Below are 19,724 nucleotides of genomic sequence, written 5' to 3'. Positions count from 1 at the left end.
GTTAACCCATCTGTTATTTATTGACCGTTTGTAAACGTGGCATATCTATGTACAATGTATGGCATCCATACATGCAACTGAAATATAAAGAATATATAATGATTATCAAAAAAATATAAGTAAATTGAAATAAAGCAATCACAAATAACAGTATCAAAAGCAAGGACTGAAAGTCTACCAAAACTTCCTATAACAAACTAGCAGACTTATATTGCAATTATCCCTTTTTTAATTGTCATTACAACACTTATCAACACATTCATCATTTTTCAACTAAAATTATAATTGTTTCCCACCAAAATCCAGTATCGTTTCTCACACAAAACTATGTACATTACAACAGCTGCTACAGTATTCTCCAGGGAAGCAAATTCTACCAGGAAGAGGTTGGGGGCAGACTTTAATACTTCACAAGATTTTTAACAGAACCATTTCTAAAGAAATAGAATTACTGACAACAAAGAAATTAGTGGCAAAACAGATTTTACATTTTTTGTCACAACCATTCGTCAATTTCTAAGAGCAAAATTTGAAATAGACTACAAATAATTTCACAGTTGAATTTGTACCCAAAAGTTGTTAATTACTGCTAATGTCAATCATATGACTTTGTAAGTCTTTAATGTACATTGTACTTAAGAAATGACGTAATTAAAAGTCACAAATGACAAATTATATAGATTTTATCTCTAATCACCACCACTTTACCATCCTACAACAAACAAGACCCTCTAAAAAACCCATAGCCACATCAACTTAATTAAAAAACAAAATGCATCTATCAAAGATTGTCTGTTCAGAATACCAACCCTAACTATGAAAGAGACCAGGAGACGGCTTCAGCATTTAGTATCTCTGACTCCAGAAATAAATTGAATGAAGTAAGCACTCATCAATCAGTCTTGAATATTTGTCAACAATGGGAAACCACTTAACCTCCCCCCTTCCCACCTAAAACTAATTCTCCTGCTCTGAACACGACAGGTGCTTGGAATACACTTGCTTCATCACATCTTAGAAATCACTTGATATCTACACCAATCTGCATTTTAACAAAGCTATGTACACATATTTAATATGAATATTTCACCTGGTTTGATAAGATATTTACCAATGGACACAGCCTACATCTATGTGCCTGCACTTTACATTGGACGTTAATTTTTACTATGACCACCAACTTTATTTCAACTAATTTTTGTCTTTCTTGGAGAATAAAAGAGCTGACATGAAAACATTTTATGCAACAAAATTAACAGACTGCAACTTGAATACATGTAACAAAGTCCATAACAGTGACTTACCAATAAATAATGCAATATAATCACATATCGTAACAATAAACACCTGATAAAATTTGGGAAAAGACTGGGTGAAAAAAGTTCAGCATCTAACAAGGCAAAAAAAAAGTCACTTTCAGTCAAATTAAGACACAGAAAGATAACCTCTTCATCTTTCATTCAAATATCAAGAGTAACTGTATAATTCATATATCTTTTCTTCGAGGTTATCACACTGAACTTGGAGCTTGATCAAGAATAACTGTAATATTCATGTATCTTTTCTTCCAAGTTATCACTGTGAACTTGGAGCTTGCATCATCACATTAAAATGGAGCACAATGGCAATTAAATTAAAGTTGTTTAATCAAATGTAATCAACTGATATAGAAGTGAAAGTTGAGTGTAAAGGTTGACTTCAGCCTGGTCCATCAGAACTCTGTGTAAGGTTGTCTGTTAGTATCATCATGGACAAAATCACAATATTATGTCCAAGATATCATACAAATCATTATTTGTAACGTCTTTGTGTTTGCTAATGTTTAATTCCTGTGCTCTTCCTGCCATGTACTTGACTATGGCAAAGAAGGGCGTGAAAAAAAAAAAAAGAAAAAAAAGGGGAGCTGCTGCTCCATTATTCCATGAAGTTTTAACCTAGACTCCAGCTCCAAAGAATCATCTTCAGCAACAAAGGTGAGAGAAACCACCACAGTGAGCTCACTGCTCCAGCCATGAGGGGGAATCCCCTGTTGGTTTCAGTTTGATATTAAATTGCTTCAGAGTGGTGTCTAAAGCTGACTGGTTCCCCGAGAAGTAGGCAGATATGGCATTGTGGAACAACAACAGCTGCTTGTGCATCACTTTGATCTGAAAATGATAGAGAACCTATGATGCTGGTTGTTCTGGGAAAATATATGGCATAGTAGAGTGTACAGCAATCTTCTATGGACTGATACCCAATGAAACTCTGGCAGAATACACTCAGATTAACATGCCTCCTCTTGTTTCCAATGTACTCATATAATCCCCAGCTTTTCTGTATTTTGCTCAATGCCAGGGAGCAAGTGTGTTAATCTGTTACTCTGATTGCATTCAGTGAGTCCCTGAATGTCGATCTACATATTATAACACCACCTTCATTAGGAATGAGACCTAGGATATGCTATAGGTCATGTGAAACAGAATTACTTTATCATTTCATGTCATCTATCACTAGTTTTGGATAAAATTAATTTGACTTGAATACAAAATTTACTGGTGTTACCCAAAAAGTTGTTACAGAAAAGCTAACCAGGCTAATAATCCTGGTAATAGATTCTATTGCACATATCGTGGAATAAATATTGAGGTAGAATAACTGACCATTCTACCATATTAGAAATACTGGTTGGAACCCCTTTTATTAGTGAAAGCTGACCACTGAAAGCACTGTGCTGCTAAGAAGATTGATTATTTTGATTGCCAATACTACCAGTAGATCCTCTCATCAATCAGTCTACCAGATCCAATTTCCACCATGAATCACACACAGTAAATGTGCTGAACAGTTGCTGTGCATGTATGTCTAAGGGGATTGTCAGGGGGGAGGGGGTGGTGGTATTGAGGAGGGCCTTTCTGGATGGAGAGGTCCACCCTGAACCAAAATTCGATGTAGGTTCTGTGCCATTTCTAGAGTCAAATCAGCTAAGAGGTAAAAATGTCCACTTTTTGAGAAAAGACCCCCCCTCCCCACCTTTAAAGTTGATGGCTTAGGTATAATACATTACCTTATTCTCATCTAAGAACTGCAACTTAACGGACACATTTTCTCGTAGTTTATCAAACTTGTCTTTATGGAGCTGGAACTTTCTCTTGGCCTCCTCAAGCCTTGGGATGGTCTGTGGGTTCTTTGGTCCCAACTGCAGGGTATCCAGATCTGTGCGATAGGCATCATACTCAATCCTGAATACAAACCAGTTGTATATTTAGTTCTTTCAAGAAATTTACAAAGTGTGAAAACCTTAAAATGTCAATTGTTTTTATTTGTGAGGAGCATTGAAATATATTTTACTTTTTTTTAAATCTCAAACTGCTGACTAACACACAAACACACCTTGCAGCTTCATACTGCTTAATGGTTTCCAAGGAATCTTCCATTGTCTTGTTGATCAGGGTGTTGATGCTGGAGGTGAAGAAATTCAAAGCACCTGCAATAGCAAATGAATACAGTTCATTATCGGCATCATTATTTTAGTATAATGCTCACTGGAGACTAAGATCTATATGGTACAAACTGCTTATAAAGCTGTATAGAACAAAGTATACACTAGTAGATTGGTACAGCCAAGATAATGGCATACAGTGGTTATATTCATGGGTTATGATGCTTTAAATATTTTATCAGTTTTTTGCTTTGTGTTCTTTATCTTATTTATTCTTTTTTCTTTCTATTTTTTGTACCTCTTCTTTTTCTTTCTTTCCTTTTTTTGGAGGGGAGAAAATCTGCTTTCTATTCAAGGTATACATGACACATTTTCTAAGAATATCCTCTAAGCACATTTCTAAGAATAAAGAATATTTTCTCAGAAATCTTCTGTTAAATGATGAATCTCAAATTTTGACAAAAACAAATATCTATATAGTGGAGATGCTTCTATGGATCAATAAGTCTGATTATTTCACTGAAAAGTAGTGAAGATCCATGAAATATTCATGTGAGGCTGGTTTCAGGATGCATTATGCAGAAAATATACTGCTGTGTGGTCAGCAGAAATCCCGTCATTTCAATAACTCAAATGGAATTTTTATTAATGAATACAGTCTGTGGTAAACCTAAAGTATTAAATATGTGTCAGGACAGAAAATATATTACAGAACATACAACAACACATCTAACCTAGGCTTAATCCAACTAATATTTTCATTTTCTTGTCTATTTTTCATTATTTTTTTTTATAAAACACTGCTAAAAATTCATCAAATACTTAAATATCTTTTTTTAGTTTATCAAAATGTCCTCCAGAGAAAAAAAGGAAAAACAATCCCATTCTTCTTTTTTGATTAAATAAAAAAAAAGAAGAACAGCATGTCATCAGATTTAGTTCCCTACCTAGTAGTGTTTCACCATTTCTGACCAAAGCTTTCTGCGTTTCACTGTTATAATTGAACTCCTCCTGCAACTCTGGCGACTTCTGCGCTAGCTCTGCGAAATCCTCCCCTAGCGCCCTCTGTGTTTGCACAACATGATAAAAATGATTGGTCAGAGCACGTGACAACTTTAACACATTGGAATATCTTCTCTGTGTGTCTCTCAGTACTTCTATTTTTGATTCTAATTCCAGATCTACCGTCCTAGAGCCCTTGCCCAGGCGCTCTGCTAACAGCTGTTTGGTGCACTTGAATGTGTTGAGACTCCACTCTTTGATACTATCCAGTTTGGAGGAAGCCGTCTGAGAAAACGGACGTGGGGGGTTGGTCCCTCCGCCATTTCTTGCAGACATATTGGGACTACCAGTAGCTACAAGAAGGAAATATGGAAGGATGTTACTGACACAGCAAGCATTCAGTGAAAATGTATTTACTTCATGAATTTTGCAATCTCTTGGGCCTGTTTGAGTCATGTAGGATTGAGAATATTGTGCAAGTAACAAAGCATGAATCATTAATGGCAGTGCAAGCAATCATATGATTACAGTAACTGTCCATTAGATGCCAGCTTAGACCAAAATCCATTACAAGCATGAAATTGCATAAAATGTTATCCATTTGTACTACTTTCAATATGTGATGCTCAAAGCTTACAATAATCCACTTTTATGTAATCTGAGTATGTTGTTGTTACTAGTAAACTATCGAGCTACTGAAGCAAAGCCTGACCTTTCGCATTTGACTTTACTGCCTGAAAAGCACATTTAATTATTTTTAAGTTAAATTAAATATGTAAAATGGTCCATTGATTTTATAAATACTTAAACACAAGGTAGGAAATACAGGGTGGACCATAAAATGGCCTATTTTGCTTTTCATCTCAATCTCAATTTAAAATATGTTGTGTTTTTATGGAGCACCCTGCACCCTGTAGTAGTGTACACTTTTGAACTGGAACCACACAGCATTACATTGTGCTCTATTTTAACCCCCCCCCCCCTCTCCAATAAAAAAATTGGGTTTCCTTACATGTAGGGAAGGTCTGTGATCTCTGCATGCCTGCTGTGTACAGAGGGGGTTTTATGCTGGCTGGACCCACACTGTCCACCTTAGTCATGGCCCCACTCTGGACAGTGGAGCTGCTGTCATTAAGGACTGGTCCATCTCGCAGCATTTCCTTCAGATCCTGCTCAAACCTGTCGTCTTCTATCCCATTGACGGCTTGCGAGGTTTGAGACTCTGCCATTGCTGTAGATTATAGGACCTGGAAAATATGGTTATGTTTGATAGCCAGGGAAGTATTACAAATTGTGTTTACACAAAATCTGGCTTTTCTTTAGATTTGTGTTCAGAGTAAAGGCAATTATCATAAAAAGATTTGTAGAAGGAGAAAAAGTGCCCATCAAAATAAAATTACTTGATAATATGTCCATCATTATGCAACATTAAATATATATTGCAACCTCTGAGACAACATTAAGATATGCGGGTACATATCATAAATGGTATAATTATCAAATATTAAAAGAAGAGCAAATACTGTGCAAAAAAAAAACAAAACAAAAAAAAAAAAAAAAAACAGCAGTACAAGTAATCAAATCAAGTCTAGATCACGTCTTAAGATATCAAGACTAGCTAACATGCTGAACACCAATTGCTTGTGACTAGTGAAGTGATTGATTAATTTCCTGAAACTCTGGTGGAACTCAGATGGATACCAAACTGATCAAGAAGCTATTCAGTGTATTAACGACCAATAAAGGCACTGCCTACTTAATGCTACCATATGCTGGCTCAGACAGAGTGGCGATTTAGTTCTCAATAATGTCATAAAATGTCTAGCTTACAACAAAAGTGAGAATCATGGGATGTGCTGTCATTTTATTAGACTAACAAAACTGATTCATATGCCTCAGGTACAGTGGGGCCTCTCTTGGCAGAGGCTTGATTGGCCCAGTTTTCATTTAAATTACATGGTACTACTAAGAGATATATATATATATATATATATATATATATATATATATATATATATGTATACTTGTAGTATCAAGGGTTTTCCCAGCGAACCGCCCAGGAGTCATTTGGATGGCTGCCAGATTACTGGACGGCCCGTGTTTTTAAAGATGGCTGGACGGCTTATGGTTTTTTTTTTTAAATATGATGACTTAAGGCATACTTGGGACTCCCTAAAATATTGTAGAATATTACGTGTGGTAATTCTGGACAGCCTGTACCCTCAATTCTGGAAAAACCCTGAGTAGTATTGCAAGTTAGTCAAACTTTCAGTTTAAAATTGTCCTAGTTTGAACAGACCTGGAAAACCACCTGCTGGTTCTTGCATTCATATAATACACAATTAGGTATGCCATTTAGATTAACTGACAACTGTAACACTTGTGTTACTGGTTCACTGTCTGGTCAAGGACATCTTGTTTACCCTGACCCTATTTTGTCTACTGCTGTGCCTGGTCTAAAACCCACTAAGCAAGGTCCTAACCATAATATGCATATACCACATGTCACTGTCACAAAAGAAACATTAGCAGTGCAATTCATTCCCAAATGAACATGACACACAAAAACACACACCTGTATAACCAACCTGTATTTTAAAAACCCGGACTAACAAATAAACATAATATTGTGCACAAATACACACACACATATATACACATACACACACCAACATGCATGCTTACTTACTAAGTGGAGGAATTTTTCTTATTCTGCGGTAAAAACCCAATTACAAGTACTTCCTTAACGCGAATCCAAACTCGAAACATATGGATCTCAGCTACATAATGTACCTAATTGATTCAATAGATTGGAAAGAAAAGCAAAAATCAATGTATTCACATCTTTCATTGTCCTTAGTGTACATACAAGTTTCATGTAATGTGATTACAGGTACAACCTACCAGCACTCTGCTATATCCAACCTGCACAAACCCAGCCTAACCATCAAATAATGATGACAATATGGCTCAAAGTAATCCTATAGCACAAAAGGCCATCTTTCATACTTGTGCAATACAGTCAGAGTCTGTCAGCCAATTGTGCAGGTGATATGCTATTCTAAATACGTGACTAAGGCTCTGTTCTCACAACTTTTAGATCGATCTATCACCGCGGGGAGTCTCACTAGATTACTGTCAGATAATCCCCCTTAAGTGTCCGTCCCCGCCTACTACAAGCTTTAAGGGGTAATTAACTTTCGTGTCCGCCCGGCTGACAGCTATTTAGCGTGAACCCCCAGGGAGTTAGGTCGATCCAATGTAGGTCGATCTAATCTATGAGAATGGGGTGTTAGAATGATTTTATACAAATACCTGGCCACATTAAACCTACAAACACACCTGGTAGCCTCCCAGTTGAAACTTCACAGTGAGGACAAAGATTAAACACTGTCACCTGATATACATTTTCTTCATCTCATTTAATCTTCCAGCATTTTATCAATATTTTCTTTCTTCCTTGTACACATCATCCTTTGTGACATATAGCAAAGCTTACAGAAAACTCATCAACTGTGTTCTGCTCTATTGAACTGCTCTCACTATGTAACATACACACACAACTGAACTTCCAAAAAATCTATACCAATCTTTATTCTCCCCAAGCAGCACAGTGGAATTGGAATGGGGCCAGTATTGATTGGGAAGACGGGAATAACATCTTCGATGGACTCTTAAGGGTAGCACTCTTGGCATATTAAGAAAAAGAAGTAAAAGAAATATTAGTGCTGCTCTTTATTCAGCCATTTGGTCACAAAATAAAATGGTTTAATCGATGAGAAAATACTATTTAAATTAGAGGTCCTGAAACTTATTCATGATATATTTGGGTGTCAACACAATACCTATGGTTAAATGTAAAGAGAATGTTGGCTAAGGTAGCGTAATTAATAACAAGGCAATTTAGTGAAACCAATAGCTTTTTCATCCAATACAGCAGGCAGGAAATTAAAACTGACTGAATGCCCAGTCACGATTTCCGTCTGTGACTACAGCTTCAGGCCGATAGATGCAAAGTAACTTTACATAACACATTATGGGATAAAAATAGTAGGTATTATCAAATTAGTTTGTCAGAAGCATTCATAAGAAAATTCATTATTTTTGTGCAATTTCTAAATTTACATAATACACCACATGTCCATCACAACAGAAAATATACTGTCACCTTCAATGTTAGTCTACAGTCAGTCTTAGGGTTGAAAATAATTCTAGTCTAAACAGACTTAAAAATCAACTTCTGTTTCTTCCAGTAAGACTTTTCATTACTGCTTTTTTCATGTAAGAAACACTTGATCTGTAAGTAGATGATTTTTTTTCAAAATACTAAACTAAGTTCAACACAATAAATTAAAGTGACACTTGGAAGTGAAAAGACAAGTAAAAGTTGTGATCATGTTTACATAATATTGTCCTGTTTTGAATACACTTGACTGACAGAGTTGTCAAAATGACAGTGCTCAAAATGCATATATCTACTCTACAATGTCTTATTAATAACAGCATAACACCTGTTAACAACTGGTAAATAATGCATGGAATACTAATAAATGCACAAAGTTGGCAACTCTGAAGTCATGATTGTTAAGCACCAGAAAATTAACCTTAACTCAAATAAGATAGTGCTGTTCTTGTTTTGCTTAAACTTTCCAACAGAACAAAAGGTCAGCGGTGAAACAATGGCAATCTTATTGATTCACAATCACGCTTACAATGAAACTTGTGGCAGCATACTGTAGTACATTTTAGAAACTTGTCTGACTTCTCTTAATTATAATTAAGCTGGGTCTCACCCTGACCCACACCAAATGACATGTTATTTCCAAGACTGCGTTCAGTATAATTGTCTGGCACCCCCTTGGAAAGCAACATGAACAACATCATGGACCATTAAGTTTCCAAGACTTTACCCAAGTAATTTTAAGTTATGAGGGGCGTTCAGCCATTTAAGCTGCTTAAATTGAATGTACTGTAATTTAGTGGGAATCCCAGAGGAGTAAGATCAATCCAACAGGCCTAAAGAACTCACACTTTTCCAAGAAAGAATGTCTCATAATTAAAAATGAGAAAATTAGCTCAGTTATTTAAAAGAAATTAGAATGGCAATTCAATTTATCAATGTTTTTAGTGAAACTTAATGCCATCCAAATATCATGAAAGCTGAGGCCATTATAGCTGGGTTATCTTACTGGTAAAAGAGCTTGAGGTTTAATAATAAAAAAAATGACCAATAAAATACAAACAGTAAATTTCCAAACTAACTTTTTTCATAGCAGATACACTGAACACAGGCAACTTAATTTTGATAAACACTGAGGAATTGTATTAAACGAGTGGGGGTGGGGGTGGGGGTACTGCAAAAGTACCCAAACTGGTGGGTATTGTAACTTGTACATGTACGTTACATTGTACATCTTACTGATTGACTATTCATTAAAATGCAATTGATATCATAATTTCAATAAAAATCTGTAAGCACTGGAGAAAGCTAAATTCCAGAGCATTGTTTACGTGTTCATTCTGACAGGAGCACAACACAGATGAGTACGTGTATTTGAGCTCTTGGCTCAGCTACGTGAACGCTTTCATCTTGAGGCTTAACTGACGAAAGCTTTCGCTGACACTGTACCTCTGCAATAGCGCAGATAAAGTGATATCACCACCACTCTGAAAATGTGAAGTTAACATGCAAAGCAAAACGAGAAGCACAGGTCGCCACACAGAGTACTGCTTACCTGTTCCTTGTTTCCAAATATGTCTGTCTGTGTGTCGTCTAACTTGTGGCAATGACATCATCTCATACGGGTATTTTCCTACAAAATGCACTATTTCTCCTAAAACACTTATCAAAATGGAATGAGTGCAACATATTTTACATTGGTGACTTATATTAGTCTAACAAGATTATTTGAATCATAAAATACACAAACTTGCTTTGGGTGACATTTAGCTTTTCTTGAGGTTAAGCGACATCTATCATATGTTGGCTTCCCATGTGCTTTTGGCTGGCAGACGAGTTTCACATTATTTTTTTGTTTTTAATGTTTTACTTATTGATGAAATGCAGCAACAGTTCTGAAATTTTATTTTCCCATCACGGAAAGAGACAGTGGATGACATCGAGCAAAATGGAATTCATTTGAAATCGTATTTTTGGCTCATCGTGCAATTAACTTGGCAACGTCCTTGGTGGTGGTGTCAATGTGAAGAAGGATTCACAACGTCATTTACTATAGTTAGTAGTTATTGAGTTTGTATTGTTACTATCTAAAAGATCACCCAAATAGAATATTTTTGGCTGAAAAAATGAACGCTGCTCAGATGCAAAGTGCATCGCTGGACCAGCAAATGAGAGTGGTATGTACCAGTAATTTATTACAGAGATTTTTTGGTGATCATTAACCAGTGATCATAGATTTTGTCACCAAGTAATGCAAATCAGTTTTTAGGCATGGAGCTAACCTGCATTATTTAAATGTGGAGGCTTTGGTTAGATCAAGTAATTTTAATGGCTTCTTTTTGGAACTTATGCAGTATGTTCCCCCCCCCCACCCCCTCACCAAATTTATAATTAAGTATGAATTTCAATGTTTTTCTTCATTCATTTATGTAGATCATTGTCTCTGCTCTTCAGATGAATTATTTTAACAACTTTCGTAATGTTTTCTAATGTGTTTAAGCCCATGATGATATGATAGGAGTCATGGTCATTTCAACAGTGTACAATATAATAAAAAACCAGCAAGTTAATGACAAATAGATTTACTTGAATAGCAGAGACATTGATGAAAGTAACCTAATAACTGAATAAATTTAGGAAAAAAACCAAAGACTTCCATGTATAATTCAAGGGTATACTGCACAAGTACCATTTTTTAAAATTAGCTCATTTATCATAAAAAATTTATAAGAAATCAATTACTTCCCTTTTTTAAAACATGAACACCACTGAAAATTTTTTTAAAAAATGGAGAAAAACATAAATGTGGTTAATTGTATCAGAATTTTTTTTCAGTCCAGAGACTTCTTTTCAATTTACAACCAAATGACAGATAATTGCTTCAGTCGTTGTGTGTCTAACTTTAACTACAATCAGTTGACTAAAGATGAGGTAAGTACAGATAACAGTCAGTGAAGTTGTAAGTATGCCAGAGAAACCTCTCAGCAGTAAAAGGTTGAAGCAGGTTTATAATACATGCACCCAGATAGCATACATAACAATAAAATAAAAATAATATCCACTGTGTGAATTGGTAAGATTCTCAATCCATTCCTTGATATGAATTATTTCTTGGAACGGATCATGGTCAATATACATTTTTTCTTTGAAAGACAGAACATAATTGTTAGAAGGATAAAGTTTTTTTTTTGAGTGGTGACTACCTAATATTTTATTCATTGAGCACAATTAACTTTGAATCATACAGTTGTGGTTCAGTGACAGCATGTCACACTATGTATTCTTAAATTTTGTTAAATGTTTGATTCTATTATTTCAGGCAAGCTGTATCCACAGCTGTTGTGATAAACTTGTAAAAATGAACCACAGAGGCATGGCTATTTTCATGGAAGTGCAGACTAAAAAACAGCAAGCCATGATGGAGCAAGTGGCCCAAATGGAACAGCAGCAACAGAATCAAAATCAGACAGTGCTGCCATCTATTGGTTCAGAAACTAAACAAAGCACATGAAGTTAAAGTTTCATTATCATACACTCAGAGATGAACATGCATGTAGGATTGTGGGTTTTTTTCAAAACCAAGAACAACAAATAATATGAAATAAATAAAAATTATTGTATAGTTTTAAATGTGTTGGTGATGAGTTATGTAGACAATATTTTAGTGGAATGCGGAATAGTTTTAAGTCATAGAGATTGAGGACAGTGTGAATGAGTTTTATAATTCTTTAGAAAAAGAAAAGCCTGGAGACGAGCTTTTTTCCCATCGGGAGAGACTATACTTCTCAATAACGAGCCGGTGCAACTGACATGATAAAAATGTAAATAACAGGAGCGAATCCAGAGCTATTTACTGACAGTCTTCCAAATTATCTTTGTTGATTCATCCTCCAATTTTGACTGTCTTCCAACAGAAAAAAATAGATACCGTCAATGTAAACTTGAAAATCTGACCGTCTTCCGGAAGACCCAGAAGACGGCCTAAATCCGCCCCTGTATAAAACTGAGACCCCCTATTTCAATGGAGTTCTTTTATACATTTGTGCACAACATAAGGTTTGTTTTTCATGAAATAGCTGTTAATTCACCATTTTCCATTTAAAAACATGCAAATATAAGTTGGCATTAAAATGTTACTCGAAACCACGTTGATTAATGCTTGATTTTACAAACCCTGATAAAAATGTGATTCTTTTATCAAAACTACAACGGCACAATCAAAACGGCATACTCAGTAGTCCACTGCATGCTCGATACACTTCGCTTTAATAAAGAAGCAAACCGTGTTTTGGTCATAGAAAGTACCATAAACCCAAAAATCCTGTAAGGGGCGTAAAAGTTGTGTACTAACGCTAAACTCTTATCTGAATTCACTGAATTCTTGTCTGAAACTCTTGTCTCACAGCACTCGTGTCTTGTGCCTCAGCTATTTACCGTCATATCTTACAAATTTTGACACCAAAGTTCAGCAGAAGCCCACACCCGTTTCTATTCGAGTTATACTTTCATGACCATAGTTCATAATTATTTTTCATATTACAAATGTTTTTACATCATAAGCAACTCAAGGCTTAAGGTGCTTTTAGCTGGTGTACATGTAATATGTATATAATTATATTTTAACATTGGAAATTTTGCCTCATCAAAATTTTATGGCGTCAGTTTGCAGTATAAACACAGTGACATGTCCTGACAGCCACTGGGGATGTTTTTGGATCCCAGCCAGTTTTCTTAAGTGACACACTTATTAAAGATAGCCCACTTAATGTTGTCAACCAGTGCAATAATACCGGTGATAAGGGGAAACAAAGTCTGAACTCTTATCTCATCTATTTGGGAAACGCTTTTTAACTGATAAATTGAGTCAAATAATGACCAAAATTGAAGTGTGTTGGTTAGAGACGTTGAAAAAAAAATTTAAAAGTCTTGTCCACCTTTCTAAAATTTGGTACTTAAATTTGCCCAATCTTAAACCCACAATACGAGGTTTAAGGTTCAATATAGACATGCGCAGGAGGTTGTATATAACTTATACTTTGTACTTGTAGATGCAGGTTTGAATTTTCTTCTCATCAATATTTTATGGCGTCAGTCTGCAGTATGAACACAGTGACATGTCCTGACAGCCGCTGGGGATATTTTTGGACCCTGGCCAGTTTTCTTAAGTGACACACTTATTAAAGATAGCCCACTTAATGTTCAACCAGTGCAATAATACCGGTGATAAGGGGAAACAAAGTCTGCACTCTTTTATGTCATCTATTTGGACCCATAATACATGTCATTCTATATGGTTCAAGGTCCTATATAGACATGCGCAGGAGATCGTTAAAAACTAAATACTAGTTCTTGCAGATCTGTACGTTTGTAAAGCCTCTCTTCTGGTCCTCAAATCAAGTTCGGTCCCTTGGTTCTAAACTGTTTACCAGAGGCTCTGTTCTGGTCCTACACCTGTTAATGTCCATCATGACGTGTTCTAACGTGTTCCCCAAACGTGTCTTTGGCTGACTCTCTTTTGGGCCCCAAACTTTTTCTGCGGTATAGTCTTCATTTGGAAACCTGCCAGTATGTCTTTCGGGGGAGGGGAGGGGATTAATTACTTGCAGTTAAGCAACTCAACTAACGGTCATTTGGTTGATTCGCGAGATCAACGGACTACCTGGCTATTATTTCACAGCATAAATGGAAAGATATAAATTGCAGAGTAACCTTGTGTCGCAAGGATACTACTTATAGTTATTTATTCCCTTCATGCTCCCTCTTCCTCCCCCCCCCCCTCCCCGGCACTTGTAATTGATACTCCGTATCTTGATTAATGTGGAAGAATTGAAAGATGAAAAGAGCGCCCAGACGTGCTTTTGACAGGTCAGGTCACGAAGTAACGGATACGGCATCTCAGGCTACAAAATATGGCTTCACAGGACAGTGAACAAACTCGAGAAATTTCCCTCTCCGACAAAATTCCGAGCATATATGGTAACCCTGCTTCCTATATGTCTTAATATTTAATATTTAAAGAAAATTTTATTGCAGGATTTTACAATATCACTACTTTGCACCATAGCTAGCTATTATATGGCGCAGAGTACAGGTTCCAAACAGGTATACCTGCAAACAGTAAAATTGTTTGATATTAATAAAAATATAAACAATAATGTTGATCATAATAAGTAAACCACTCAGCAGTCTAACTGGCTACGGGTTATTGCCAAGATGTGTTTAGTTTATAACACTCTCCCATATTTCGGGACATTTACAGAATGTCTTGACCTCTCTCTCCCTCGTCATAAATCTGACATTTAAAATTAGTATTTCAATTCAGGATATTTACAGAAATATGTGAACATTATATTAATTTGAGAAAGGGTATTTTACAGTGTTCGTAAATGTTACAAAGGAAATTACCAAAAATATATAGATTTCCATATTGAGAAGACATGTTCCTCTACTCCCCTTCTCCAGATTTCCTGGCCCGAGGAGCAATATGTTTGTCTTAAGCTCTGAAGCTCTGGACGCGCTTGATAGAAACCAGACGTGGAGATAGTAAGATTTTATTGCCCGAGCCAGACTACCGACTTTCCAATCTTACAGGTTGAAATAAGTGTGGGCAGGGGGGGGGGGGGGGGGTATATATCTTCTTAACCGAACCATGATAAAGTATATCAGTAGAAAGGTTCAACTTGACTTTTTTTAAAATTTCAAATCGTTATTTCATAACATAATTTAGTTGCTATGCCCTTATGCCCCCCTCCCACCCTGAACTCTTGTAATAAATATTCATTTTTTTTTTCATATGAAAAATGAGAGCGTAAATTAACTTATCCCAACCGCTCACGTTTTGCATAACGTTTTTATGAATGTTTCACATTACTTTAAATAACTGCTGACGGCTTTCCCTATTAGAGGGTACAATAACATAAGCCAGTGAAAATTAATGGAACGTGTCATATTTTTATTCCGATATTTATCTTAATATATGTAGCTCACATTATCACTTTTTGTTGAAAGTTTTCTCACATCGAACTTAATTGGGTTGGAGTGTCTACATTTGTAGCTGTGCTTTAAAAGGTCACAAAGTGACCAATTTTTTAGATAGCGTTATGCAGGACTTAGGTAACTTTTATATAAACTGAAAATAATATACTGTAGATTGATTCACAACTCTGCCGCCGGTCGAATGCATGCCCGTAATATAGACCAACCAAAATTAAATGCCCGTGTCTGGTGCGAGTCCTCACACATAATTATAGTTTAGTTTAGTTTAGTTTATTTCACTGTAACATATGCATCCACTTGTGTGGATGAAAATGACAATATGAATACAATTTTTGTGAATATGTTATTAAACAATCACAATGAGTAAGGATATTTACTTATTTACTATTTAAAAAAGTTTCTATTACTACTATTACTCAATTACCGATGAGTGCAGCACTGTCTTGTAGATCCCTCCTAGCAAAAGCGGAGGAGAGAAACTGAGCTAGTGCAATAAGAGTTTCTTTTTCTTGACATTTCATAATTATAGTAAATTTTTCATCCGTTGTTTTTAGGCCAAAATGTGTATCGTGTTTTGTAAATACCTTATATAAAATTGTTCGCAGGTCGTTGTATAGGGGGCATGTTGTGAGAAAGTGTTTTTCGTCTTCAATTTTGTCTTTAGAACAGTAATGGCATATTCTGTCGGTCCGAGGAGTGTTATTGTATCTGCCTGTTTCAATGTGAAGTTTATGCCCACTGGTGCGAAAACGGCTTAGGTTTTTTCTTTTATCAGTATCGTGAAGAAGGTCTAAATATTTTTCTTTTTTGAATGTATTTTTGAATTGGCAATATACTCTGGATTTGGATTTGTCTTCAAGCTCACTGTGCCAGTTTTGTATGTACCCACTTATGATTCGTTCTCTGAACATACTTAGGAAATTTATGTCAGGATTCTGTTTTAGCCATACATCTCCAAATCCGTTTTCAAACAAGAGTTTCATAATACCTTCACTCCATGACAGGTTATCATCGTTCAGGTTTGGCAGGCTTTTTGTTGTGAGTAAATTGTAATAATGTAATTCATCTAGGTATGCTTGTTTGAGTAGGTTGTTTTCGTCTGTGCGTAATATTTTGAGCCAAAATTTTATTAATTGTATGTTAATTTTTATGTAAACAGGAATCCTTCCAGTCTCCTTCCAGTTATAAAACATAGCAAATTACAGTCTTGGTTATAAAATTATCAAAGGCATTCCAATTATAATCGACACATAAATTGTATTCATATTGTCATTTTCATCCACACAAGTGGATGCATATGTTACAGTGAAATAAACTAAACTAAACTAAACTAAACATAAACCATAACCCCAACCAAAAATTAATCCCTGACAAAGCTTAGATGTAACGAATTAACACAATCTTCCAACAATCTGCTTAAAAGCTCTAATTAGTATTGGCGCTGTTCTGAATCTTTCCCTTGAAGTGGTAAATTGAAACGGGAATGTTAGCCTTTAATTTTGCCCAAGGGAGAACGGCGTTCTAGGGAACTCTTTACATAAATTGCAGTATTAATAGATTTATAAAACGTATGCAGTAAAAATCCATTATACTGTGCCTATATAAGCTCTGAATCACTATAGTTCTTGACAGTCCAGTGGACAGTCCAGTGGACATTTAGGAAATTCACGGGAATAAACGCGTCCATATGAAAATAAGAGCTTATACTAACTTAAAACGGAATAAAGAACGAGTGAGTGAGTGAGTACACCCCCACTCCACACACACACACATGCACACAATCACCCACGAATGTAACTGTCTTGAAAACAAGAAGCAGAGAACGCCATAAACTTTTTAGTAGTATTAGGCATCCTAAAGGTAGTCACGCAGCAAAACTTTTGTGTTCTTTAAAAAATCTGAGAATATATTATAGCAAATATAATACAATTTAAATAATTGAAATGCATTTCTTTCCAACATTCAGTTTACGTACGTTTTTTGGTAGCCTCTCAAAGTTTTAAACCTCAAATATTGGAGACCATAATATAGAGTCAGCCAAGGACACGTTTGGGGAACACGTTAGAACACGTCATGATGGACATTAACAGGTGTAGGACCAGAACAGAGCCTCTGGTAAACAGTTTAGAACCAAGGGACCGAACTTGATTTGAAGACCAGAAGAGAGGCTTTACATACGTTATCTCGGTTTGCGCCATCTTTGTGATGCGGCCAAGGAAATAATTTACTGTTTAATATCTTAGAAGAAATGACAGAGACTTATTTAGACTGCAGTATCCTGTCGGAATACCGGGGTAGCATATGCTTACAGTCGAGAGTACCGTCCCGAAAAAAAAAAAAAGAAAAAGACGACATGCAACGCAACTGAATCATGGACTACTATGTTCATTTTACTTGCACCTTGTAAGTTGTGGTTAGTAAGGCATTTTGGTTTCAGAAATGCACAAAAACAAATACTTAAGTTGTCACTGAAATGGTCTGGTGAAAAGGAAAGAGGATACATTGAATTGGATAACAATTTATATGGACCTTTTTAAAAGCCCCTGCCTTCCCCTCGCTGTCCTCAGACCAAATCAGCAATAGACGGAGGAGATGGTAAGTACGGTAGTTTGCCGTTTCAAGAGTAAGTATGGGGTGGTTCAAAAGAGGTAAAATCTACCAAGCAGATAGTGCATAGTTTTGTCATATTTATTCTAAACCTTTTTTGTTCACATAAAGGCACTTTATGGTACTTTATTTAATTTAAAAGTAAAAAAGACTCAAAATATACTGCATCCCCATAATCTGATATCTGTTACTAAATTGTCAACTGGTTTTGCTATAATACCAGAGACCCTTGTAGAGGACCCCTTAGTACGCCTTCCTTCAGTGTGAATTATTTCATTTCAAAAGGAAACATCACTAGTGGGAATGAAAACAAAGCCCTATCGAAAATACTGCAAATAGGTTGTAATTTGTAATTATTGCATGATGTATAATCAAGTTCACCAAAAAGGAAATGTATAAAAAGTTTTTTTGTATTTTTATAAAAATGTTTTAAATTTATAAAATAAAATTGGATGTTTTCAACACAATGTAATTTGTTTTTTCCTTATTTTATTAATACTCTTCTTTGATTTATATTTTCGTTAAACTGTAATTGGATACTTACCGTTGATCAGGCGGATCCAGGATTATTTGAAAGGGGGGGGTGGATGCAAAGCCTACCCTCATCCCCCTTGGCATGGGGCCCGGGGCCCGCTACAGTGTCCCAAAACATTTTGGCATTTTAGAGGACGGACGGTGCCATTTGGTACAGCTTAGAAGTATGATTCAGCTAGTCAAAATTCTAATTTTAAGAGGGGACAATTGGTGGATTTTTTTAGAAATCGAGGGGGGGGGGGGGCAGGACCCCCCTGACCCCCACTCTTAATCCGCCACTGGTTGATGTAGACAATATGTTGTGCGATCTCTTTGGTACCGATTCCTGTCAACAATCAAAATTTTCTCTCCTGTATTCCCTACCACATCGAGCCATTCTGCTTTAAACAGTAAGACTGTATGTGAACGAAAGCGCAGTTTTGGGCTCTTTTATATTCTATTCTTACTTTGATGTTTTGGGTTTTCGTAAACATGGGGAAAAGCCGCAAATTTCCTGCATCTAGAGGAAAGATTTCGAAAAATGTGAAAAGCATATCGAATAAACCGTCAATTTTCACCTATTCCTTACATCTGAGCTTATAAAATTACTTAATGTGCCTGGGAAATCAATAGACTAGCACCCTTGTCAAACGACATTCGTTTCCGCCGCATGGTATGGGTGGTATCTGTTAATTTTTTAAAATTGGTATCTGTGGTAAAATAAACATAGATTAGGACTAATTTCTGTGTGTGTGTGTGGGGGGGGGGGGGGGGGGGGCTTTCTGATAAAACACAATATTGTTGTAATCTGTGGGGACCTGTGTACATTGTATTTGCTTTTTTAATATTTTGATAACTATTTTAAAAAAAGGATATGTGTATTAGCTCTAGAAGTTATATTTTCGGTTAATGGGCCCTTACTTGAATTCAGTAATTTGATAAATTAAACAAAGTTTTAGGCTAATATGATGCTTGGTTAAGAATATGTAATATGTGAAGGAGATA

At 35.9% G+C, this 19,724-nt stretch overlaps 2 protein-coding genes across 3 annotated transcripts; one reads left to right on the top strand and one right to left on the bottom strand.

The window, feature by feature from the left end:
* Position 1: 1 nt before the first annotated feature.
* LOC106165830 (arfaptin-2-like) lies at positions 2-10,292 on the bottom strand. Of its 2 annotated transcripts, none has more exons than XM_087008266.1 (6): positions 10,159-10,292; positions 5,436-5,670; positions 4,369-4,776; positions 3,373-3,466; positions 3,047-3,221; positions 2-2,147 (listed from the first exon to the last, which is right to left on the bottom strand). In XM_087008266.1, exons 2-6 carry the CDS (start codon positions 5,650-5,652, stop codon positions 1,998-2,000), a joined length of 1,044 nt encoding a protein of 347 aa, XP_086864392.1. In that variant the 5' UTR covers positions 5,653-5,670; positions 10,159-10,292; the 3' UTR covers positions 2-1,997. The 2 variants fall into 2 exon arrangements, with proteins under 2 accessions (XP_086864392.1, XP_086864393.1); XM_087008267.1 differs by lacking the exon at positions 10,159-10,292 and adding an exon at positions 8,010-8,117.
* Positions 10,293-10,385: 93 nt separating this feature from the next.
* On the top strand, positions 10,386-12,233 carry LOC106180342 (mitochondrial import inner membrane translocase subunit Tim10 B). The gene is made up of 3 exons (XM_013564306.2): positions 10,386-10,780; positions 11,439-11,534; positions 11,923-12,233. Exons 1-3 carry the CDS (start codon positions 10,730-10,732, stop codon positions 12,112-12,114), a joined length of 339 nt encoding a protein of 112 aa, XP_013419760.2. The 5' UTR covers positions 10,386-10,729; the 3' UTR covers positions 12,115-12,233.
* The last annotated feature ends 7,491 nt before the right edge of the window (positions 12,234-19,724 follow it).

The sequence above is a fragment of the Lingula anatina genome, chromosome 3 (assembly GCF_051362555.1).
Source record: "Lingula anatina isolate TDL-2025a chromosome 3, LinAna3.0, whole genome shotgun sequence".
NCBI classification, from domain to species: Eukaryota; Metazoa; Brachiopoda; class Lingulata; order Lingulida; family Lingulidae; genus Lingula; species Lingula anatina.
Note: the sequence above shows the minus strand (reverse complement) of the source record. Positions and strands in the feature narration are given on the sequence as shown.